The sequence below is a fragment of the Callorhinchus milii genome, unplaced genomic scaffold (genome assembly GCF_018977255.1).
Source record: "Callorhinchus milii isolate IMCB2004 unplaced genomic scaffold, IMCB_Cmil_1.0 Scaffold4, whole genome shotgun sequence".
Classification (NCBI taxonomy): Eukaryota; Metazoa; Chordata; class Chondrichthyes; order Chimaeriformes; family Callorhinchidae; genus Callorhinchus; species Callorhinchus milii.
Genome location: NW_024704745.1, coordinates 74516438 through 74542485, shown reverse-complemented (window position 1 = coordinate 74542485; position 26048 = coordinate 74516438). Strand labels below are relative to the sequence as shown.

Here is a 26048-nt window from a genome sequence, read left to right as displayed (position 1 = left end):
CTCACCTCCAAGTCAGAAGATTGTGGCAACCATGTGTACATTCAAAAAAAAAAGATTAGACATGTGGTTGAGGGAGAATTAAGTTGAGGAATATAGGGAAAGGGCCCGGATTGTTGGGCCTAAGGCTAGGATTTAGGATAGGCACTCATGTGGAATATAAGCGGTGGCTGGACTGAATACAATACAATACAAAATGGCGTCTTTCTGAGTTTCTATGAATTCTGGGTTCCTTCTCTACAATCATCAGCACAAACGTTTACTCTGTCTGATCAATAATTCTTCTGTGCCTCTTTGTGAAGATTTGGATAAAATGAGGGCTGGCAGGCATTACTTGAAAAGATTGAGTGTCTCCCAGCGTCCTGGCCAACAATCCCTCAGATAAAATTGGTCAGTCACTTCATGACTGTTTGTGGGATATTACTGTATGCAAATTGGCTGCTATTTTCACCCACAAAATACACAGTCACCACACTTTACAGTAAATCATGTGAAGTATTTTGGGAAGTCCTCCCGATGTGAAAGAAGCTATATCAAATGTAATTTTTTTAAATGAACATTGTTACGTTATAAAATTATTAAATTGTGAAAGGAACACCTGTGAACATTGACCCTTTGTCAGAGCCGAAGCAGGGGATTGAATGGAAGGAGTTTCAATGTAGATAGATAAATAAAGTTTTGGGGGTAAGGGCTTTGGTGGGAGGCGGGGAGGGGGGGGGGGTTGTGGGGGAAAGATACGTTTTAAAAATTGGTTTGTCATGAGCACATTCTGAAATGCAATTAATTCCATCGCCTGAATTATATTATCATTCCTCAGTAAAAATTGGCACAAGGTGTAAGTGTCTCTGCTCCGTGGATAGGCCACTGAACTTGTTGATGTTAATTTCCTAACTGCTCATCATTTAAATGTGTTGTGGGGGCGCAGAGGGGGAGGAAACTGAATCCTGCGTCTCTGTCAGTGTCTGTTTCTTGTTGTTCCTCCACGGCATGGAAATTGTTTCTTGATTTGAAAGATTGCACGGGGCCAATGTGGAGTTACCAAATGCAAGGATTAGTATTATTATTATAAATGCAATCTAAATGCTTACTATCATTACAATTTAGCAATTAGTTCTCCATTGCCTGGATGCTACAAGATTTTTTTTGGGGCTTAGGAAAGCAGAGATTTTGGTCCTTATAGACAGCTAAAAACCTGGGTAAACAAGCTTAAAGGTGCATAAAGCATCTTATGCAGGGCATAAAATTAACTTTTAGAATTCATGCAGGTTAGGCCCAAAGCCACAGGCCAATTGATGGAAGTTAATATTTTTTACCTACTCTGTGTGGACAGATAAGCAAAATTAAAGAAAGCATATTTAGGCCCTAAATTATAAAATATAGTATACGCATTTCAGGGTTCAAACATAGGGGAGCTGCTCAAAGCCTGAATGGAGTAAACCACTCACCTGGTGATGTTCTCCAAAGCATTCATTAAATAGGCAACGGAATGCACTTAGAAATCCAGCAATTTTTACTCTCTCGTTTCTGGTGTTTGCCCTGAAGTGTCCTTCACAACCCTGAACCTGTGTCTCCTTATCCAGGAAGTATTCATTTTGGTTTACCTTATAAATCCCATTATTCATCTTCTATGCTCTATTGGATTCCCCCTGGCCTGAGATGTCTCTTAGTTTATTGGGCAATTCTGATATACAGATAACTGCACTTTACTGTGATGGAATTTTCAATATCGATTTAACTTGCAATATTCTCTTCCCTCTTCTGCTACAATAACCCACTTTAGGGTCATTAGTTTGCCGTCAATGTCTCTTCTTGCGCGCTGTGCAGGAAATGTCGGCAGCAGTGATCTATAGCTTGGCCATTTTCGCTACCCACATCTGGGTCACTAGGTTGCCATCAACCTCACTTCCTGCTTCGAACACACGCAAACAGAGGAAGTGATGTTAGCTGTGACCTGACTGATGACAGCCACGGTACAGGGGCAAGTCAGCCAGCTGTTGTGGACATGTTGCACTATTTATTGCTCACTCGCACATGTTGTGTAGCAGTAACGGAGCGGCTGTAGTAAAGGAGAGACCGCTACTGTGTATTTTTCTCCCATTGAGCTCTACACTGTACACACATTACATTGATTGTCTTGTGCAGATTATAATCATGTTTGTTTTGTATTGTTCTGAAACACGGCGGGCATAATGGGNAAAAAATCCACTGTGTACAGTCACGCTTTATGGAAATTGGGTTTGCAACCAAAAAAATCTATTTTTGGTGTAAATAACACCATCAGCTCTTTAAATGCAGCGTTCGCATTTAAGAAGGTCACCTTTAGATAGTTCAGTTCATTAACACACACACAAAACACAGCCGGGATTGCTTTAGAAAGAGTGAGCCAATCTTACAAGGGATTGCATGAGGCTGGTCCAGTGACCTTGGCTTCTTGAACAGACTGCGTAGAATGATTCAGAAAAACACCGTTTAATAGGTTAAGTGAGAGGCACAGCCCTTTCAACATCTAACACCAGTAATTCAAAAAATGAGATACTGCCACATGCAGGTTTACGTTACGCAGAACTCCCACAGCAGCTTCGCGAAGCTGTTTTCTGTAAGTCTTGACAGATGAATATTTGTCCCTGGTGTTTTTTTGGGGTCATTCGATTCATGGCTGTTTATGGGCACATTGCCGTGTGTAAGTTGGCTGCCTTTTCTGCCTATAAAATACACAATCACTACACTCTACCGTAAATTCTGTGAAGTGCTTCGATACGTCCAAGGAGGATTATTATTATTATTACTCTTCAATGCCACCTTCAGCAAGTGGGTCATTGATACCCATCAAGAGTGGCTACCCTCACAGGGCACTGAGGCTAGCTGTGATTTACTGATTCAACACAACAACCACAAATTGCATTTATATAGCGCCCTTCATGCGGGATAGGGTCTCGCAGAGCTGAACAATGGCGTGATTGGATAGCGAACGAGGGGGAGGATGAGGGGAGGTAGCCTTAGATCCAGTCAAAGTAGCAAGTCTTTTAAGAGGAATTTAAATATGGATGGGGGACAGGGGATGGGAGCGAGGGATAGAGGCAGGGAATTCCAATGTAGACTAGATGGCTCAGCAAAACACAGCATTTATACTTGCTGAGCCATTGGACTGCTCTGAAAAAACATTTTTAACCCTCAAAGTTAGAATGAGTGTGCAAACAAGCAGTATATTAAATTATACCATTTCATCCACAAAATGTAGAGTCAACTCAATTTACAGCATATTCGGTGAAGCGCTTTCAGAAGTCTCAACGACGAGATAAGACGCTATATCAAATGCAACAATTATTATTAATATCGGATTGTATAACATAATATTCATTGTATATATTATACATAGTGTAATATATTATATGGATATGCTAGTCATATAATAATAATAGTAAAAATCCTTATATTTGATGTAGCGCCTTTCACGTGAGGATGTCTCAAAGTGCTTCACGGGATTTATTGTAAAGTGTGGTGACTGTAGGCAATGATATACAGCTGACATATCGACCAGGCAAATCAAAGGCTAGATTTTCCCCTTTGTGAAGGATATTTTACAAAGTGCACAGCTCATGCTGTTTACATCCACTCTGTTCCCAAGATAATTCAGTCAAATAATCTCCAGTTGACAAAATGGTTATGGTGTGTATGCAGTATTTGTGCTTTGGCTCGAGTATGTAGTTCATACAAACATACATTTGTTGCCATTTCCTCTTGTCACCTCCATCCATAATGATAATCCTTGCATTTGATATAGTGTCTTATCATGTCGTTGAGACGTCTCAAAATGCTTCACAGATATACTGTAAAGTGAATTCACTGTGTATTTTGTGGACGAAACGCAGCAGCCAATTGCGCACAACTTTGTGGTGAACCACTGTTAGTTTTTCAAATACTTTAGTATGAAGCTCATCTTCCCTATCGAAAATGAGCGACTTTTTTGTTGGGCTGAATAACACAAATGTGAATAACACAAATAAAGCTTCTAGAATTTGGCAAATTCTTCAATACTGCCTTAATATTGAATCCGTTTTTCCAGTACGTTGTTTTAAATGCTGGCTGTTTGAATCCCAGTCTGTGCTGAGGCTTGTGCGAGCTGCATGGGAGAGGCTAAATTAACCTGGGTTTTTCCAAGGTTAAGGAGGGTAAAACCAGCCAAGGTTTCTATGCTCATGATCCCCGGTTTGATTTCCATACCAGGGCTATATAGGGCGTTTAAATTGGCCTGTATCAGTACCAGCACTCAGTCCTGTATCCCTGCACTGTCCTCCGACCCTCTGTACAGGCATTCGGTGAACCAGCCCTCGCACTCACATCTATCCTTGGAGTGACGCAGAGATCCGCCATTAATAATTTCAGTAATTTTTTTCAAAAAAATGTTTTTTTACATAATTTAATACTTTTGTTTAACATTTTATTTAGCCCCCCCATCCCCCCCAGCATTGGCTTATGCCTCCGCTCCTGACTCTCTATTCCGGTTCTCATTGCCAGTGTCCTAGTCCCTAATGTCCCAGTCCCCAGTCCCTGACCTCCTCTTGCTGGGGTGAGTTCCACTCGTGCTTTTATTTCTTGGTTGCTGCTACCCCACCCAAGTGACCTTGGAAATCGTGCAGCGTAGTGGTTAGCTTGCGAGCCTGTGGACCCAGGTGCGATTCCCGGGCAGGACAAAACAACAACAATAACAACTTGCACTTATATAGCTCCCTCCACGCCGGGGGTTGTTTCAGAGCACTTAACAATGGTGGAGCCCAAGGCCGAGCCAGGTATAGGGAGAAAAAATTCCAAAATTTCGGGGCGTAGTAGCTGAAGACCCGGCCACCGATGGTGGAGCAAATTTCCTTACTCCAAACTCCTCTGTTTACCTAGCAGTAAGTAGGAGCCCGGTTGTTTGTTGAATGGCAGATCATTTACCTGGGGTAATAATCGCTCAAAAAATTTTTATATTGGTCACTCAATCCACAACTGTTTGTGGGACACTATTGTGCGCAATTGGCTGCTGCATTTCACCCACAAAATACAGAGTCAATTCACTTTACAATATATTCCGTGAAGCTCTTGGAGAAGTCTCAACTACACGATAAGATACTATATCAAATGCAGGGATTATTATTGTTATTCTTACACCATTGAGGCTACTCACACCCGCTTACTGTTTCTAGGAATTTTCCAGTCTTCCTTATTAGCGTGAAATCCCAAATCAATAAGGTCAAGTAACATTACAATAGTGATTGTTATGAACAGACACCCCCTAGATGTCAGAATTAAGTATCTGGCTTCACCAGTATTATGATTCATGAAGTACATATACAGCCAGAATTCCCAAAGTACAGCAGTTGCTGAGGCAAGCTGCAAGCACACAGTATCAGCAGAAAGCAAAATCTCAAGCCCAGCAAAAGCTGAGAACGGTTTTGATTGATGACAGTGATACTATTACACAAGCCAATTTTTTTTTAAAAATCATCTTTCATTTCTAACACAGATCCAAACGTTCATAACCCACTTCCCTTCTATTCCCCACTCCCCCCCCCCCCCCCCTCCCCACAACAGCTCCTCTAATATAGTTTGTATCATGGATCAAATAAAAGGGGTGAGACCCAAGTTGAGCGTCTGGCTCAGTCATTAACATTCTCGAGTCAGAAAGCTATGATTCAATCCCCACATCGAAACTTTGACCTCTCGGTCTGGGCTGACACTCCAGCACAGTGCTGGGGGTGTGCTGCAATGTTGGGGATGTTGTCCTTTGGTTGAGACGTTAAACTGAGGTCTCGTCTGCCTGTTCATGTGGAAGTTCAATATCCCGTGGCACCTTTCCAAAAGAGAAGGGAGTTTTTCCCGGTGTCTTGGCCAACAGTCCTCCAAACAAAACCAGCTGTTCACTTCATGGTTGTTTGTGGGACATTGCTGTACGCACATTGGCTGCCATGGTCACCTACAGAAAACACAGTGTCATATCGACTTTACTATAAATTCTGTGAAGCACTTTGAGACATTTTCCTGATGTGAAAGATGTAAGAGTCTCTTGCACCTGGGAAAGAATAGTTTTATAACCGTGTTATACGAATCATGCTCGGCGCCTGTCTGGGACTCTGGGACTGTGTGAGAGGGGCTATATAACTTGTTGTTATTTTATCTTCTCTTACAAAACTCTGCATAATCCTAAAATGTTAAGGCAATGGTCTTAAGGCTAAGGGCCTTAAGATCCCCTGTAATATTGTGGAGAAGGTACTTTGTTAAGCAGTATCTGCAATGATCCATAAATTTGATGGCCTATGCTTCAATGGCCAAACCTTCCAGTAATTGTGCCTTGAAAAGCACTTCACTTAATAGAATCTAAAAATATGAGCCGATGGGGTCAAGCTGCTGCATGCAAATTCGCCTCCACAAATACAGTCACTTCATCTTACTGAAACTTTGTGAAGTACTTTCTGATGCTCTTTGTGTTATAGGCGCTATAATCAAGTGCAAAGACTATTCTTTATTATTGGGGCTTTTCTGGGGTGGCGTCTGCAGGAATTTCCAACTTGACTTTTAAACTAACCCCGTCAAAGTCAACTATCCCACACCACTTTTTGGACAAATTACGTGCGAGGGACTGAAGTCACAGTAAATTCCTGTTGAGAACAAATTAATTTTGGCACGGGTGGAGGGAGTGGGGGTGGGTGGGAGGGAGACAAATTTGAGCATAAATAATTTGGTTGCGTTTGCTGCTTTAATCGTGCACTGCCTGTCCCCAGTGTAGATGTTTTTGAGCGAGTTAATGGGTCAAAATATTCATGAAGCTGAAAGCATTGGTTTACATTTCTATAATTTCATTCTCGAGCCATCAATAATACTTTACCCAACTCTTCGCTGTAGGAGGCAAGGGAACTAATGAATATTAATGACACCTTCAAGGAAGGATGATAAGAATTGCCTGCTGAGAACAGAGAATTAATTGAGAGGTCTGAAAAAAGAAATGTAATGGCTGCGCTTTACAGTAGGATTTTCATGCTGAATTTACGCCCATAGCATTCCGGATTTAGCTGTTCCGCCTCCACCGAGAGCCAGTCAAGTAGGTGAATCAGCAGTGGAGAAAGCTTGTCCAACTTCACACTGTGGTATTACCGCATCAAGGTGCGCCATGCACTCAACCTAAATGATGGGCATAATTCCAACCCACTCTTGTCGACGCCACAGTTTGATGTGCAGCAATTCTATAGTAAAAAAATAATAGCGATAAATTGGTCACTCAATCCACGACTGTTTGTGGGAAACTGCTGTGCACAATTGGATGCCATACTTCACCCACAAAATGTACAGTCAATTCACTTTGCAGTAATAATAATAATAATAATAATCCTTGCATTTGATATAGCGCTTTTCACGTCGGGAGGACGTCCAAAGCGCTTCGCAGAACACACTGTAAAGTGAATTGACTGTATATTTGTGGGCGAACGCGGCAGCCAATTGCGCACAGCAATGTCCCAAAAACAGTCGTAGATTGAAAATGACCAATTTATTATTGTTTTTGGTTTTGGAGGGATTATTATTAGGCTCTGTGTGGAGTAAGGAAACTTGCCCAAGGTTTCGCCCTCTGCCTGGAATTGAACTCAGGTCTCTCACTTGCAAAGCGAGTGCTCTAACCACTGAGCTAACAGGACTCCAGCAACTAACAGGACTCCAGTATATTCTGTGAAGCGCTATGAGACGTCTCGAAGATGTGGTAGAGCGATACCAAATGCAAGGATTATTATTAATAATATTAGAACTGCAGAAAAATCTTGCATTGGTCAAATGGTTAATGTGTATACTTGTGCCAGCCTCCTTAAGTAAAGCCAAGGGAGGGAGCAGAATGAAAGCCTGAGGGAGCAGAATGAGCCCATGCTTGTTGAAATAAACCCTGATCACTGCATTTCAAGACAAAGTTTGCACCTCCATGGGTGAAAATTACAGCACGCAAGGTGCTAATTATCAAGAAGGTATCAAAATCATCAGAAATTCTAAATAAGGATGAGGACCCCAGGGGGAAAAGTCGGCTGATTCAGACACGTCTCCCGATCTCCGCGGCCATTGCTTTGGTCGCAGATAACCCAAGATCAATTTCCCAACAAAGTTCTTCTCACGCACGCAAGTAGGTCTGATGTCATGGCGATACTCCCGAGGTGACGTCAAGGCGTTCGCAAGTGTGCGCAAGATCTGTTGCCGCAAGTGGCGCCCGGAGGCAGCGGACAAGTGGCAGAGACCCGGAGTGGGGCAACACTGCCAGCTCAGTGCCTCTCTGCGAAACTATATCACATACGTGCATGGAGTTCTGTAGCTCAGTGGTTAGAGCACTCGCCTCGCAAGTGAAAGACCTGGGTTCAATTCCTGGCGGGGCGAAAGGTTGGGCAAGTATCCTTATAAGTAGGAACCCAGTTGTTAATCTATTGGTGGATCACTTTTCCAGGGTAGTAATTCCTTACAAAAAATAATAATTTGGTCACTCAATCCACGACTGTTTGTGGGACACTGCTGTGCGCAATTGGCAGCTGCGCTTCGTCCACAAAATATAGTCAATTCACTTTACAGTGTATTCTGTGAAGCGCTTTGAGATGTCTCAAAGATGTGATAAGACGCTATATCAAATGCAAGGATTATTATTATTGCATATGTCTATATGGGATATAATATATACACTATTTGAGTTGATTTGGGGGCCGCTATATAAAAGTGGCATTAATCTGTTGTCCAAGGGGGAGGGGGAGATCTGCAGATCTAGGCGAGGAGTGGTGGTATGGGTGGGCATGCCATTTCGTTGGCCATTTCCAATGAGCAAGGATCTTGCTGTTGTGATGCCTGGGTTTCTCGCTGCACGTCAGTTGATGTTTAATTTTGTCGAGGCCACAGCTCGATGTGCAGCACTTCACGTTGGACTTTGAGTTTCCTCACCAGAGCTGCTGTTTAAACTCCCCAAAGCAGATGCCACTGTTGCTGCACAAAAAATAGCCTCGCGGTTAAGACACAGGAGGCAGCGATTGGAACATTTACGCTGCGTTGTGTTGCCTGCATCTCATTCACTTTGTAAAGAATCCAAAACAAGAGACAATGATAATAATAATCCTTACATTTTGATATTGTGCCTTTCATTATGTGAGTTCAAGTGCCGACTTGAGGCTTGAATCCACAACCTTCTGACTCAGAGGCGAGAGTGCTACTGTGACAGAGAGCCAAAATAGGTTTCAGGTGTTCAAGAGGATTTCTTCAACTGCATTGTGTCATGGACCACACGCACGTTAAATGAGAAGACCAGCTTAAGAGGCAAGCTCAGGCTGGGTGAAACCTTAGGCAAGTTTCCTTACTCCACACACACACGCGCGACTCTGTTTACCCAGCAGTAAGTAGGAACCCGGGTTGTTAATCAATTGGCGGATTGTATACCGGGGGTAATAATCCCTCAAAAAAATGTGGTCACTCAATCCACGACTGTTTGTGGGACATTGCTGTGCGCAATTGTCTACTGTGTTTTGCTCTCAAAATACAAAGACAATCGATTTGAGATGTCTCGACCACGCAATTATTATATATAAGGCGCTATATCAAATGCAAGGAATTATAATTATTATGTCTCGCTGCAAAAAACCCTGGATCCGCAAACTTTTCCCTCAAAACTGGCCTCATGCAGATCATTCCTTGGATCCTTGCCACAGCTGTGATGTCTGATCACACTACAGTGACAAGACTCTAGAGACAGGACTCCATTGTCACCAAAGGCAAATTATTCTCCAATTTCTGCTTCAAGGCTAAGTGAGGCGGTGAGGCTGACTGCCAGCGAATATCTTCCCCATCTCCTCTTTCCTCCTTCCCCTCCCCCCACCCACTTCTCACAACTTGATGTACACATTAATGCGAACAAAGAATATCTTGTGTTTCGCTTGCACTATGAAGAGAGATTCCACCTGGATTTGTGCTTGTATTAGCATTTCAGAGTGCTCAGAGTTTGGCTAATTCTCAATCACAGCCTTAGTTTTGAAGTCAGTTTTCTGGAAGCTCCTTTAAGAACTGCAGAAAACCGACTTTGAAGTCGCCACTGAATTTAACAATTTGCTTGAATTTTGCCTGCTCTGAAATGCTAAGAAGATAGAGTAAACCAAATACCTGCTGGAATTTCTACCCCATAGGATAAGGTCTCAGGTTCAAACCCCATTTTGGGACTTTATCCCCATAATCTAGGTTAACGCTCCAGTGCAGTGCTGCCTGGTCGGAGGTTCCGTTCTTTGGATGAGACGTTAAGCAGACGTTACACTGCCTGTTCAGGTGGACATTTATAATAAATAATAATCCTTGCATTTGATACAGCGCCTTATCACATCTTCGAGACGTCTCAAAGCGCTTCACAGAATATACTGTAAAGTGGATTGACTGTATATTTTGTGGGAGAAACTCAGCAGCCAATTGCACACAGCAGCGTCCCACAAACAGTCGTAGATTGAGTGACCAAATTATTATTATATTTTTTAAAGATCACACTACAATGACAGGACTCCATTGTCCCATAGGACTATTCGAAAAAAGGGAGTTTCTCCCGGTGTCCTGGCTGACAATCCCCCAGTTTAAATGCTCGTTCTCTTCATGGCTGTTTGTGGGACATTGCTATGTGCACAAATCAACTGCTGCATCTGCCTACAAAACTCATAATCATTACACTTTACAATATATCCTGTGGAGCATTTTGAGATGTCATGATATGAAAGGCACGATATCAAATGTAAAGATTATTATTATGATAATACCCTCTCCTCCCCTTCCTTCCCCCTTCCCCTTTTCTTCCTCCCCCAAGGATTTCCATACATTTGTGAACAATGAATATCTTGCAATGTTTTGTCTGTGTTATTATATTCATTGCACAACATTGGTCACAAAGTTCACATGAGATGATGACAGCTGATACCTTTCTTTCAATATCATTTAATCTTTTGCATGTGTCCTGTCAGATTCATATATTGCATCTGAATACGATGTGGTGAAATAATAGTCTCTCCTTGTTTGAACCTACAACCTATGGAGTCCTGTAGCGCAGTGGTTAGAGCACTCGCTTCACAAGCAAGAGGACCTGGGTTTGATTCCCTGGCGTGGCAAAGCCTTGGGCAAGTTTCCTTGCTCCACACTCTTCTGTTTACCTAGCAGTAAGTAGGAACCCAGTTGTTAGTCGATTGGCGGATCGCTTTTCCAGGGGTAATAATCCCTTTAAAAAAAACATATAATAATAATTTGGTCACACAATCCACGACTGTTTGTGGGACACTGCTGTGTTCAATTGGCTGCCGTCTTTCAACCACAAAATATAGTCAATTTACTTTGCAGTATATTTTGTGTAGCGCTTTGAGACATCTAGAAGACCCGATATCGAATTCAAGGATTATTTATTATCTCTTCTCTCGATTGTCTTCTCTTCTGTTTTACCTTTCTGAAGCAACCTCCGGGCACAACCTCCTCCATCAAAAAATCTCGGCTGTATGGTACTGGTTTTCTGCCTTGATGCTTTACGATGTGATTTTTCTATGTAGGTTTACCGGGTGGGGGAGGGAGAGCTCTCTGCACATGTTCAATGGGAATCATGAAGAGAAAGGTCATTTTCAGTTTGTGGTGTTAATTAGATTAACTTTTTTTTAGTAGCACACAGCTGATGTTTTGTGTTCTCAAGTTTTTCTTTTCTTTGTTCATAGTTTTGATTATCGCACATATCCTAACTACTCCACTAACCCACAAAATACATAGTCACTTTGCTTTACAGTAGATCCGATGAAACGCTTTGAGATGTCCTCCTAACCCGAAAGGCATCCAAAAGCCAGATGTAAGGATTACTATAATCATTATTATCTAAAACCTGAGTGATGGCTGTATAATAACAAGCTTTACAAATTTATGAAACGTTCTTAAATGCGGTTTTACAACAAATGGGTGTGCATTGAGAAAGCTACCAGATGATTAATAATAATAATTGCGCCTTCAGCCACTATATCCCAAAACTCTGGAATACCCTCCCTCCGCTTCGTCCCCTCTCTCCCCTTTTCCAAGTCCCACCTGAAAACCTTCCTTTCGACTGTGCTTATGGCCACCTTCCACCCCCCTCACCAGCTCAGAGTCAGGCTCTGCCACTGTTAAGCGCTCTGAGACACTACCCTGCGTGGAGGCTGCTATATAAGTGCAAGTAGTTGTAATAATAAAAAATAATAATCATTGCATTTGATATAGCAACTTTCACATCAGGAGGATGTGTCAAACAGCTTTGTAGAATTTACTGAAGAGTGCAGTGATGGTATATATTGTAGTAGATGCACAGATTGCTCATCAAAGATTGCATTTGCTCACCTCCACTAATCGAGCACCTGATTCACACTGCACTTCTTTATATTAATAAAGGCGAAATGTCTATCTGTCTGCCTATCTGCCAAGAAATACTCATCGGAACGGTCTTGCATGGAGGAGTGTCATGGGCATATCTTTTTCCTGCGGATCTCCTAGCGTGACTTAAACAAGCTCATCACACGTGTATGGACTCCCAACAAGGAGTCCTCCCAATAGGAGTCCTGCCACAGGAGTCCTCCCAACAGGAGGCCTCCCACAGAAGTCCTCCCAAAAGGATATGTGCGCAAATGTGTGAACAAGGGATGCTAACGGGTTCAATGGCATATTTTCTTAATCTTAATGGATAAAGATGGCTAAGAAGCGAAGATCAAGCTTTTCAAGGACGAATAAAAATACCAGACGAAAAAGAGAAGGCCAATTAAACTGGTTGCAAGCGTAGCTGCAACGGGCACAGCTAGTATATAGTAATCCCAGCATTTGATGTAGCGCCTTATCACATCTTTGAGACGTCTCAAAGCACTTCACGGAATATACTGTAAAGTGAATTCACTGCGTATGTTGTTGGAGAAACTCGGCAGCCAATTTCGCACAGCAGTGTCCCACAAACAGTCATGGATTAAGTGACCAAATTATTCTTTGAAGGGATATTATCCCTGAAAAGCAATCCACAAATCGAATAACAACTGGGTTCCTACTTACTGCTAGGTAAACAGAGTCGTGTGGAGTCAGGAAACTTGCCGAAGGTTTCGCCCTGCCCAGAAATCGTCCTCGGGTCCTCTTACTTGCGAGGCGAGTGCTCTAACCACTACGCTACAGGATTCTTGCATTGATTTGACATGGAAATTGCACAGAGCAAATCCAGCCTGAGGCCTTGGATTCTGACTCATGCTGGAGCCACCTGGAGTTTCACCAGGAGATCAGGTTCACACCGCAGCTAAATGAGTGCAGTTAGTTCAAATCACTTCAGGCTCCACTAAATCTGGCTCCTTACATACCCTAGGGAGGTCTCGTATTCTTCAGGGTTTTAAGATCCGGCAAAGGTTCGGAAACTTCTTAAGTTTGGACGCCAATTTTCCCCAGTTCTTGAATCGAATTAACTTCCAAATCGAGATTAAATTTAAGAATTTACCCCCAAACTCTGCACGGTTTCACTTTTTTTAAGAAATGGTTTTAAGGCTAAAACCGCTCAGAATTCTGGGCCCTTGAACGGCCCGGAGGACTGGCCAAGAATGGTCCCTCTAAGGGATCGTTTTCAATGTTATCAAAGATATTGTGTGGTCAACTCTTTTAGAAAGTAATAATATAATAATAATCCTTGCATTTGATATAGCGCCTTATCACATCTTCGAGATGTCTCAAAGCGCTTCACAGAATATACTGTAAAGTGAATTGACTGTATTTTGTGGACGAAACGCGGTAGATAATTGCGCACAACAGTGTCCCTCAAACAGTCATGGATTGAGTGGATCAATTTATTATTTTTTTTAGCTATGTAATTCCAGTTTGTTGCACAGAACACACCTCTGTCCCCAAGAAAAGCAATTGGAAATGAATATTATTAATAATAATAATCGTTTCATATGATTTAGCGCTTTTCCCGACTGGAGGGCGTCTCAATGCTCATCACCCCATGCAAATAATAATAATAGTAAATTGGCTGCCACTTTTCACATACAAGATAATAATAATGATAATCCTTGCATTTGATATAGCGCCTTATCATGTCTTTGAGACGTCTCATTCTGTGAAGCGCTTTCAGGCGTCACGACACGATAAGACTCTATATCAAATGCAAGGATCATCATTATTATTATCTTTTATGTGAAAAGTGGGAGCCAATTTACTTTCAGAAGCATCCTGCAAACAAACAAGTCACAAAGTGAACCATAAGAGGATAAGCAAACATCCAGATCCTCAATGACCACTGTGATGCTTATGTCAATGGAGAAGCTTTCTACGCAGTCACAGTTTAACTTAAATGATGTTGGAAAGGATGACGTGGGAGTTGCTCTTTATATATCCCCAGTCTAACGTATTTGTTTACCTTGGGATTTGGTCTAATACAATTGACCTTATGTATAAAGAAAATAAATAGCATTTACAAGAATTAAAATTTGGTTTGTGGTGGATTTGATTCCAAGACACAATTTCCCGCTGCTCAATGCATTTGTCAAATAACAGCAATAATCTGTGTCACTTAACGAACACCACTTTGAAGTCATCTCTATAAGTCAACGTGAAAAGCGCTATATCGAATATTAAGGATTATTGTTATTATCTATCAATCCATCTCTGGTTTAAAACTCAATTGCGTGATCTTAAATGTTGAGATAAACTGGGTTTGCAGGATAAAGCTGGGTGGAATTTCAGGCTGACAGACTCCAATCTGAACGATTTATTTATATAGCGGCTTTCACGTCAGGAGACGTCCCAAGGCCCTGGAACGCTGTGTTGTTGCAATTGGTACACAGCGCACACACTCCTGAGGTACTGATCTGTGATTGAGGATTGTACACTTCTCCTGTGCCAAGCAAGCAAGACCTCCGAGCATGAGGTGCATTTCCTGTCGTAATTAAGCACGTGGCCATTATTGACGATGTGCAATTAGCACTGGGAAATCCTGATGAAAGCCAATAATAATAACAATAATAATAATCCTTGCATTTGATATAACGCCTTATCACATCTTCGAGACGTCTCAAAGCGCTTGACAGAATATACTGTAAAGTGAATTGACTGTATATTTTGTGGCAGAAACTCAGCAGCCAACAGTGTCCCACGAACAGTCATGGATTGAATGACCAACTTATTACTATTATTATTTTTTTTGAAGGAATTATTACCCCCGGAAAAGCAAGCCGCCAATTGACTAACAACTGGGTTCCTGCTTACTTAATTACTTTGCTATTGGTGCAGTGACTCGGAAAGCAGGCTGGAATTTCAGCCACTTTGAGGTCCAAAATCTTCATTGATTATAGCATTAAGACCATTAAAACAATAACAAATTGCATTTATATAGCACCTTTCACGTCGGGAGAACTTCCGAAGGCGTTTGGATGACCTTATTATTAATAATAATAATAATCTTATTTTTATTAATAATAATGGCTTTCCTTGCACTTGATATAGCACCTTCTCAAAACCCTTCACAGGATATATTGTAAAATGAAACTTCTTCCCGCTTCTGTAATTTTAAAAGAACAGTCTTAGTACCAAGACCTTGAGACCTCAGATATTCGGTAAATCGTTTTGCTTAATGTTTAGAATGTAAAAAGGTACGTTGTGTGTGTTGAGCATCTTTAAATGGGCTCCCAATATAAGTGGTATTTACTTGAAATGATTGATTATCTATCTGTTTGTTTCTCCCATTGGATGTTAAGGCAGGGTCTCCTCGGAGCTGGGCTGGCTCCCAGGTGATGTGCCTGTCAATTGAATATTGGTATTGTGACGGTCTCAGTCGTGGTGCTCAGTACTCTAGGGCACTGCTGATGACAGCTCATCGGCAACAAATGGAGTGGCAGAAACGATTTTTCCCCACTTGGCTTCTGTTAAGTCAAAGCCCCAATGGGTAGCGTGATCCTACCTGGACAAGCAGCAAGAAACTTGCTAGTCCAGCAGTACCCACACTCTGGGGCCCCCAATCCTTGGCTCTCACCAACCTGCACCTAAAACTCTCCGGGATTAGGTAAGCAGAATACATCCCACTGAAGGGGAGTACACATTCCATTTCAGACAAATGGGAACCTTCCATAACAATAATAATCTTTGAATTTGTTATGGCAACTCATTACATCATTGAGATGTCTCAAAGTGCTTTACAGAATCGATTGTAAAGTGAATTTGAAGGGATTATTACCCCCAAAAAGCGATCCGCCAATCGACTAACAACCGGGTTCCTACTGACTGTTAGGTAAACAGAGGCGTGTGGAGTAAGGAAACTTGCCTAGGGTTTTGCCCTGCCCGGGAATCTCCTCTCGTTTGCGAGGTGAGAGCTGTAACCAATGCTCTGTTGGATTTCCATGTGTAGCTGGGATGCATGTGTAGAACTCTTAGTCTGATTTAGATACTCCTAAGCATGGGGATGGGTTTCTGCATGTGTCAAACATTCGGCTGAACAAAAAGAATTTGTGAAAAGGATGTGAAAGGCTGTAGATAGATGAAACACTTCTTAGGGGACAGGATTCTGACAGGAAATGGTAATTGTGTGAAGACACCACACAGGGCCCACTTAATGGTGTGCTGATCTCTGTGAATGCTAATGACGTGGAATGCGCTCTTTCTGTGATAGGCTCCCTTGTAAACCTTTGCCACTTAATGTCATTGTTTTTCCTCCCTGCAGGTTTTTCTCATTCAGCTTTCACTTTTGGAATAGAAAGTCATATAAGTCAATCAAACATCAACGGGACGCTAGTGCCACCTGCAGCACTGATCTCCATCCTTCAGAAAGGACTGCAGTATGTGGAGGCAGAGATCAGCATCAATGAGGTAAGCTGAATGTGTGTGTGTGAGCGGCATAATCAATATTAAATGCTCTGAAATTACTTCCGGTTTCAACCAGAAGGACGATTGAAGGTTTGCTGGTTGTCCAATTGTCTTGCTGTTTGTTGCGTTCCTGGTGAATGTATGATTTGATGTGTTAACGTGCACAACGTGATGTCGATGTGGATTTGTTACGAACCATTGCGATTTTGGTAGATGATTATTGACTGGCTTCAAATGTGAACGCCCCCAGCTTCCATCTCTAACTTTGGTACAATGATCGGGTCTGAAGCCAGTGATAACTGGCTTCACTGTTCTTAGAACATAAGAACATAAGTATTGCTAGATGAAAGAAGACCAAGGTCCATCCATTTTGCCTTCCACCATCCTGGCAGTCGCATGCACTTGTCATGTCTCAAACTACATACTGCAACCCAAGATATTATTTCCTATCTAATTTGCTTTTGAAAGAATCAACACTGTCTGTTTACACTGTATCCCTACATTTACTACTTGCTCACTGAAATAATATACTCAATCACTGAAATAGTGTACTCACTCACTGGAATAGTTCTTGCTGTTGTCCCTGACCTTGCACAGCAAGTCCGTTTTCAGCCAGTCTGACTGATCCCCCAGCACACACTAAAAATGCACACTAACACACCATTCACAGGTTTAGGTTTTAACGTAGAAAATGGGTAGCATGTATTTTCTTGTGATGGTAGTTTCAGTTTGAGGATAATGCATTCAATCCAAAAAAGAACTGTTTCAACGTAGCCAGTTTTTCCCAATGATTCATTTGCGTTTAAATTCTAATTGTGCATCACGGATGAGTAAGTAGTTGTGCATTCTGTAAATGAGGAAAGTGAATTTTCCTGTCCATACAGTTCGATCCAGGCTTGCTTCCCAGGTGAGAGGATTTGGATTCTCCCTTCCCATCTGAGCTTGCATCCCTAATGTCACTCAATCCATGATTGTTTGTGGGACACTGCTGTGCGCAATTGACTGCCGGGTTTCGACCACAAAACATACGGTCAATTCACTTTACAGTATATTCTGTGAAGCGCTTTCAGACGTCTCAAAGATGTGATTAGGCACTATATCAAATGCAAGAAGCATTATATTCACCAGTGGTTGGTTAATGGCTCTATCACTCAGATAAATCAGTGATTTTGAAGCCTAATATCACTTTGTGTTCACGTAACTTGAAGTATCAGATACATTCTCTTCTGATTTACGTGCAGTCATTAATACAGATGCCTGCTGGACTTTATCTCCCTCTACCAGAGCTGTAATGTTTTCTCGCCACTTTTAGTTGAATGCTCTTCCAAAGCACTTCACAGTTAGCTCAGGAAAGCTCTTTATAAAAGAGGCAACTGCTTGCAGTGACTCTTAATTGAGCAATGAGCAGAGGACAAAATCATGAGGAAATTTAGACCTGAATTGTCACTGATAGGCATTAAGAGTGTTTTGAGACAAGTGTATTCATTGGCAGCCCAGCCATTGGGAATACTCCTCATTCTGCGACAAAGCATCGTAACTTACAATCAGCAGTAAGTTACGACACTCAGTCCTTGTGCAACGGCAGCAACCACGCTTGAGCGCTTAAAACGCAAGCAAGACGCAAAGCACTTGAACTCTATAAGCCATCGATCGTGTGCGAATTGAGGCTGGCAGAGCTAATTGGAATAGGTCAACCTTTGTTCACCAAGAAGTCAGGGGTGCCAGATTTACACCCATGAATCATGAGGGTGAGTTAAGGGCAATCTGCACAGTGAGTGAATGCAATCTCCACAAACAAAGAAAGCAGACAGGAGATCTACTAACACTTCAACCATGCCAAGAAAACCACCACAGACAGTATTGCATCCATCTGCTGCAGACTAGTGCCCTAAAACCAGTTTTGCAATTGCTTATTTTGTTCAACAGAGTCATAATAATAATAATAATAATCTTTGCATTTGATATAGCGCTTTTCACGTCGGGAGGACCTCCCAAAGCGCTTCACAGAACACACTGTAAAGTGAATTGACTGTATATTTGTGGGCGAACGCGGCAGCCAATTGCGCACAGCAATGTCCCACAAACAGTCGTAGATTGAAAATGACCAATTTATTATTGCTTTGGGTTTTGGAGGGATTATTATTAGGCTCTGTGTGGAGTAAGGAAACTTGCCCAAGGTTTCGCCCTCTGCCTGGAATTGAACTGAGGTCTCTCACTTGCAAAGTGAGTGCTCTAACCACTGAGCTACAGGACTCATGTGATCACCCTGGGTATTGCACATTATCTGTGAGACTTGTTTTCAGGGTATCCCAGACCACCTTTGTAGTGAGGGAGTAATGACCAATGTCAACCATGCAACTTAAGCAGTTGTAGCATCCTAGCCATCAGCCTTTTTTTTGGTCAGCCGGATGTCTGATGCATGCGGAAACTCATCAGCGTGCTCAAGAGTCTACAAACCAAGTAGAGTTCCACGCACTTCACCTACCAGGCCTGCTCTCATGGTTGAGGACATGTCTGCACCAACAAGTCTCATTGAAGAACCAGACAGGCTCAGACAGGCTGGATTAATAGGAAACAAAAACAGAAATCCCTGGGAACACTCAGCAGGTCAGGCAGCTTCGATGGAGAAAGGAAAGTGAGTCAATGTTTGGGGTCCACAACCTTTTGTCAGAACTGACAAACATTCAAGCAGTGAGATGGATTTGTAGTAAACAGGGGAAGCGGCTGCAGGGAGGAAAGACTTTGGCCTACATTGATCTGTCACTGAGCATCCTGGAGGCAGAAACATTAAAAACAGGAGTAGGCTATTCAACCCTTTGAGCCTGTTCCGCCACTCTATAAGACCATGACTGATGTGTACCTTAAGTCCAAGGTAGAGTCGGCTTTAAAGCCAATTTTTTTTAAGGAATCGTTACCCCCGGAAAAGCAATCCTCCAATTGACTAACAACCGGGTTCCTACTTACTGCCAGGTGAACAAAAGGCGTGGGAAGTAGGGAAACTGGCCCAACGTTTCGCCCTGCGGGAATTAAACCCAGGTCCTCTTGTTTGCGAGACGAGTGCTCTAACCACTGAGCTGCGGACTCCACCCTCAGTGATGAGGGTATCAGAGACCAATCTGATGTTGTCCTCACTCAATGGCCACACATGCTTATATTCTCTTGCAGAAGTTAATGGTCATTAATCAGGTGCACGCTCTTTGATTTATCTCACACACACACTCGTCCCTCGCCTAACTTCAGGACGATTACAGACAGTTCAGGACTCCCACCAACACCCCAGTGAAGTCGGCACAAATCAGGAATTGAACTTTGCCCAGTGTCAAACCACACATTGAAATTTACCACTACACACACCATTGCAATTAATATTTTTTAAAATCTGTAAAATTTACTGTGAAGTTCAACATGCATTGAATTTGCAAATTAGGGTTAACGTCATCAATAGTTTCCATAATGCCCAGATTTCCATGGTAAATTTCAGAATACTTGGCAATCCAAAAATATCTCTTTAGTTACTATCGCGTCACCGGGCAAATGTGAAAATTTGCATTGAAGCTTTATTTGTTCAGCGTGACTGTTCATTGATAAAGATCCTTGATTCTAAACTCTGTGGTCACGGGTTCAGACTCTACAGCTAAGTCTCTCTCAAATTAGATTTAAATTAGGAATTGTAAACAATTAGCCCGCATTGAATAAACAGCCAAATGCACAGAAAGCTTACAATTGTTAGTCTCCACTGAGCTACTCAGACACCTATAGTGTTAAGGCTGGACTATGGGAACCTTCTCCTCGCCGGCCTTCCCGGCACCTCCCTCCACAAGCTGCAGGTCATTCAGAACTCTGCAGCTCGTGTACTGTCCCGCACCAGGCTTCGGGACCACATCACTCCCACCCTCGCTCGCCCCCACTGGCTCTCCATCCCCCAGAGGATCGAATTCAAGATCCTCATCCTCACCTACAAGGCCATTCACGGCCTCGCTCCCTCCTACCTCTCCGACCTACTATCCCCCTACCTACCTGCCCGTACCCTCCGTTCCTCTGGCTCCGGTCTGGTCCACATCCCCCGCCCTAACCGCCCTACCATCGGTGGCCAGGCCTTCAGCCTCTCAGCCCCTAGGCTCTGGAACTCCATCCCCCAGTACCTTCGCCGCTTCCTCCCTTTCCTCCTTCAAGGCCTTTCTCAAGACCTTTCTCTTTGACCGAGTCTTCAGCTCCCTCTCGACTCTCTACCCCCTCCTCGCTCCCTCCCTTCCCTTCCCTCCCCTCACCCTGACAATTTCCCCCCTGCTCAGGTCCTGACCCAACTGTACAGCGCCTTGGGACGTCCTCCCGACGTGAAAGGCGCTCTTAAATGGAATCTTGTTGTTGTTGTTAATAAAAACAGAAGTCGCTGGGAACACTCAGCAGGTCAGGCAGCATCTATGGAGAAGGAAAGTGAGTTAATGTTTCATGTCGATGACCTTTCGTCAGAACTGCTGGTAATTTATGGTAGTAAATTCATTTCAAAATGATTGTCATTCCAAGTATAGAGACCTTGGTTAGTATCACTCCCCCTCTCACTTTCTCCCTCCTTCTTCATTAAGGGTCTGACCCAGTTCTTATGAAATGTTCCAAAACTTTATCACGATACTTTGTGAAAGGCGCTATATAAATGCAAGTTGTTTCGTTGAGTTGGGTATTTTCTTCTACGCCTTTATCCTGAATACCTGCAATTCCCAAACAATATTGTACATTTAGATGCTTGCTCAACATCTTAATTTTTGCTTTGTTGAATTTGGTTGCGCTTGTAGGTTCTTATGACTTTCCAACCACTACTAGCTATAAACAGGACCCGTCAATCTGTCGTGGGCCTATTCCAGTGGACGTTAAAGATCACATGTTGTTATTTGATAAGAGAAGGGTTTTTCTCCCAGCGCCGCAAGATCATAAGAGATTTCAATGAAAAAGCACTTTGTCCCATTTGACCTCATCCTTCCATCTTTGCGCCCTTGTCTTTAAACCTGCCCTTGCCCCATATGTTCTTTCTTAAGCTCCCAAGTGTCTTAACCAACTATGGTCCAGATATAAAGGTGACCTTTGTGCAAAATTGCTGCCCGTTTGCCTATAAATAGTATCACTGCGCTTGACAGAAATTACCTGTGATGCGTTTTGATACATTTTGACAATGTGATGATATATATCAGATGCAAGGATTATTACTTGTAGTGTTTGTACAGTACAAAGACTATTATTAGAAGCTTTTTGATAAATTGGCCAAGGGGAGTGGAAATCTGAAACTCTCTCTCCGAAAAAGCTGTGGATGCTGGATCCATTCAAATCTTCAAGACTGAGGTGATTTTTGTTAGGTCCGGGTATCAAGGGATATGGGATAAAAGACGGTAATTGGAGTTGAGGTACAGATCAGTCATGATCTAATAGAAAAGCAGAACAGGCTTGAGGGGCTGAATGGCCTACTCCTGTTCTTATGTTCCTATGTTCCTTTAGTGACTTGGGTTCCAGTCACAGAGAGGGCAGAGTAGCTTCTGTAAAGGTGCCACTAAAACCGGAATGTTTCATTAAAAACGTGAGAAAAGTCAGGGATGAGAAAAGGCCATTATTCTCACTAAAGCTCAACGTCACTTCTAGGAAATTACTGAACTGCTGAATTTTGATGTTTAAGAATTCTCAACAGCTCCTCGCACCGTTCTTTCAACTGCAGCCAGCCTAAACAGCACTGTCCCTTGCTGCTATTTAGGCAAAGTTAATATAACCGTAGGCTATTTTCATGGAATTGTATAATTTGCCGTGGGAGAACAGCCTATAAATAGTCCGTAGATAAGTACATGTCACCAATTAATTGTAAAAAAGCATCCAGTCTAGCAAAAAAAAGGAAAATGTATTTTATGTTTGACCACAACCTTCCAATGCCAAATGAATCACAAGCTCTCTATGGGAGCAGTTGTGAAAGAATAAGACCTTGCAAATACTGCTGCGAAGATGCAGTTTGTTTGCAAATTCTGCTTGTTCTTGTATTAAACATTCATACTCAGCTTTCTCCAGTCCAGAGCACAACCATGTGGAATGGAAGGCGATAGGTTTGAATTTAGCAGTGAGTTATAATAATAATCCTTGCATTTGATATAGTGCCGATCGACTAACAACCGGGTTCCTACTAAACAGAGGCGTGTGGACTAAGGAAACTTGACTAAGGTTTTGCTTTGCCTTTGAATCGAACCTAGGTCCTCTCACTTGCAAGGCAAATGTTCCAACCAATACGCTACAGGACTCCACATTTGTCAATAAAAATAATAATAATAAAGCACATTTGATAAAGCGCCTTATTATATCGTTGAGACATCTCAAAGCGCTTCACAGAATATACTGTAAAGTGAATTGACCTTATATTTTGTGGGCGAAACACAGCTGCCAATTGCGCACAGATGTGTCCCACAAACAGTCATGGATTGCTAACTCCAGTACTAGAGTTAGCTAATCTCCACTGCGGTTAGTGGTTTAGTGGTGGGGGAGGTGGGGGGGGCTACAGTTGGCCTCAGTGCTCCTGATTCCCATTCAGACACCTTTGCTGAAAAGGCGTGTGGAGGTCAAAGATGCCAGGATTGACAGTCATGTCCATCCTCCTCCCTCATTGTCAAACAAGTTGCCAGAGCTCATTGTGAACACTCGCACATGAAGACCATATGAGTGGGTCGACTATCAGAGAGCGACCTGCCCCTGTGGTACCAAACCCAAGTGTAAATGTAATCTTGCTGTTGTTGTTGCATTCTGTATCACCAGACCATTCTCATAACTAAGTCTGCTTCAGCTGGAATAGCAAATGATGTGTGTGAGCTATTGTGTGTGAATGCCCAAAAGAGGTGCGGGGGTATAAATTCTATGCTGGACGAATTATGTAACTGCGCACACCTACACCCGGTGTAATTGTACAGTCTGCTGCCTCATAATTTGTGGTGATGTTTCCACATTACGATGTCTTGGCACATTCCACTCCTTTGCCAAGGGCGCTGGAGGCTTCGAACTCATTAATAATCAAACATGGGCTGCTAAACTCAAGTAACTTTAATGCATGCGATCCACAGGCAGTATAATGCGAGCATTATTTACAGCATTCCACAGAGCTGATGCCTGCTGTAACCTTGGGAAATATCTTGCTTTAGGTGTCAAGCCCACAAGGTTTAAGTGCTTCCCTGCAGGTTCCAATGTTTTAAACTGGAACGCCCCCACAGAGCAAAAAACTGGAGATAATGTTACTGTCTGGGGAGAACATGGTATTGCTTAAAGCGAGTTCATGTAAGTGCACAGTTTCTCATGGTGAGGAGCTTGCTCTGTTACAGAGACGAGAACAAACTGGAGACAATGACTCACTGCGATTTCCCAATCCAATTCACTACCATTGATAGAGTGGCCTTCAGTCATTACACCCCTAATCGCCTACCTCAATCACTCTGCCTTACCCCTTCTTTATTTTACCTCTCTTTAAATCCCATTTGAAAATTAAATAAAGAGGGGGTGAGGCAGAGAGACTGACGGAAAGATTGGATCTTGGCTATAGTCACCTCCCCAATCCCTCTTCTCTCGGTGTCCAAACCCATCACTGCACAGCACTACCAACACGTTATCATATGTGTAAAGCTCTGTATAGATGCAAGTTGCTGTTGCACTATTATTGGAAATGATGTTGCATCTATTCTGTGGTATAACTAACAACAATAACAACAAATTACATTTGTATAGCGCCTTTCACGTCAGGAAGACGTCCCAAAGCGCTGGACAGTAAGGTATGTGGACACGAGCAGGGAGTTGGGATCAGGGAGGGTAGGGGTAGGAGGGTGGCTGAATGCTCGGTTGAAGAGGAGGGTCTTGAGACATGTTTTGCAGGAGGCAAAGGAGGGAGCGAGTCAAAGAGAATGTGGGATGGAGTTCCAAGGGGTGGGGGCAGAGAGGCTGTAGGGCCGACCGCCAATGGTGGGGCGGGCAGGGCGGGGGACGTGGAGCAGGCTGGAGCCTGTAGCCTTGTTACAATTTCAAAAGAAAACATGCCTTATTTTATTTAAAATGTCCTTTGGTTGTATGAGTTTCCTCTCTTTTGTTCTGCCCCATCCTGCCGTTATCCTGAGAGGTTAATCTGCACTGTGTGCTCCATGTGGCAAATTCATTGATGTGGACAAAACACTATTCTGCTCCATTCAGCAAGATTCGCTTAGAAATTAATATAACCTTCAGGGACAAATTCACTAAATGTATTTGGAGCAGAATACTATACCTCTTATCCCAGAGGAACATCTATTGCTTTGTCCTGTTTCACGGAATTAAGCTTCCGAGTAACTGGAACGTAAGGATTTTAAGCTCCACGGTCCAATGATATATACCACTTGTGTGGCTTTCTGGTCTGGTCTATGGATGTGTGCTGAAAACCCAATTTATTTTTTTAGCAGCGCCATGCTGGAAACAGGAGCAGGGAGAGGCCATTCAGCCCATCACGCCTGTTCCACCAGTTTATTAGATCCTGGAAGATCTTTTAAATCCAATTTCCTGCATTTTCTTGATAACCCATTAATACCTTTACTTTCCACGTGTATATGTGGATCTATTTATTCTGAGTGTATATATATGTTTATTGTGTGCGTGTGTGTGTATTCTGTGTGTCCTCCTGACGTGAAAGGCGCTTTATAAATGGAATCTTGTTGTTGTTGTTGTTGTATGTGTAAGTATTGCTCTATCTGTATTTTTCTAACATCTGAATTGATGCTGCCTTTCACGAACTTCTGGGGCACATTCTTGCAACGCTCTGGGTGAAGAAACGATTTCTGATCTCTCTTTAACAGACAGCTCTAATTTTAAGAGAAGGGCCCTTTGCCTTTTCTGAAGCGTACATTCTTCTTTAAGGTGCAAACTGATCACAGCCTGAGTCATCCATGACTGAGCTGCTCTTTTAAGCAAGGTATCCCATCCCCTCGTTCAATTAGTCCATAAGACCATAAGACGTAGGAGCAAGAGTAGGCCATTCAGCCCTTCGAACCTGCCCCACCATTTAATAAGATCATGGCTGATCTTCTAACCTAATTCCATTTACCCACTCTATCCCCATATCCCTTAATCCCTCTATCCTTTAGAAATCTATCAACCTCAGTCTTGAATATGTTCAAGGACTGAGCATCCACAGCCTTCTGGGGTAGAGAATTCCACAAATTCACTACCCTCTGAGTGAAGAAATATTTCCTCAA

At 42.7% G+C, this 26048-nt stretch overlaps 1 protein-coding gene across 2 annotated transcripts in view; it reads left to right on the top strand.

The window, feature by feature from the left end:
- The window catches only part of LOC103177163 (F-box-like/WD repeat-containing protein TBL1XR1), a 154375-nt gene that overhangs the window by 101032 nt on the left and 27295 nt on the right, over positions 1-26048 (top strand). For both annotated transcript variants that reach the window (XM_007891201.2, XM_042333951.1), the window contains one exon: positions 16685-16830. In XM_007891201.2, the coding sequence (XP_007889392.2) occupies positions 16685-16830 (146 nt within the window). The remainder of the gene's footprint in view (positions 1-16684; positions 16831-26048) is intronic.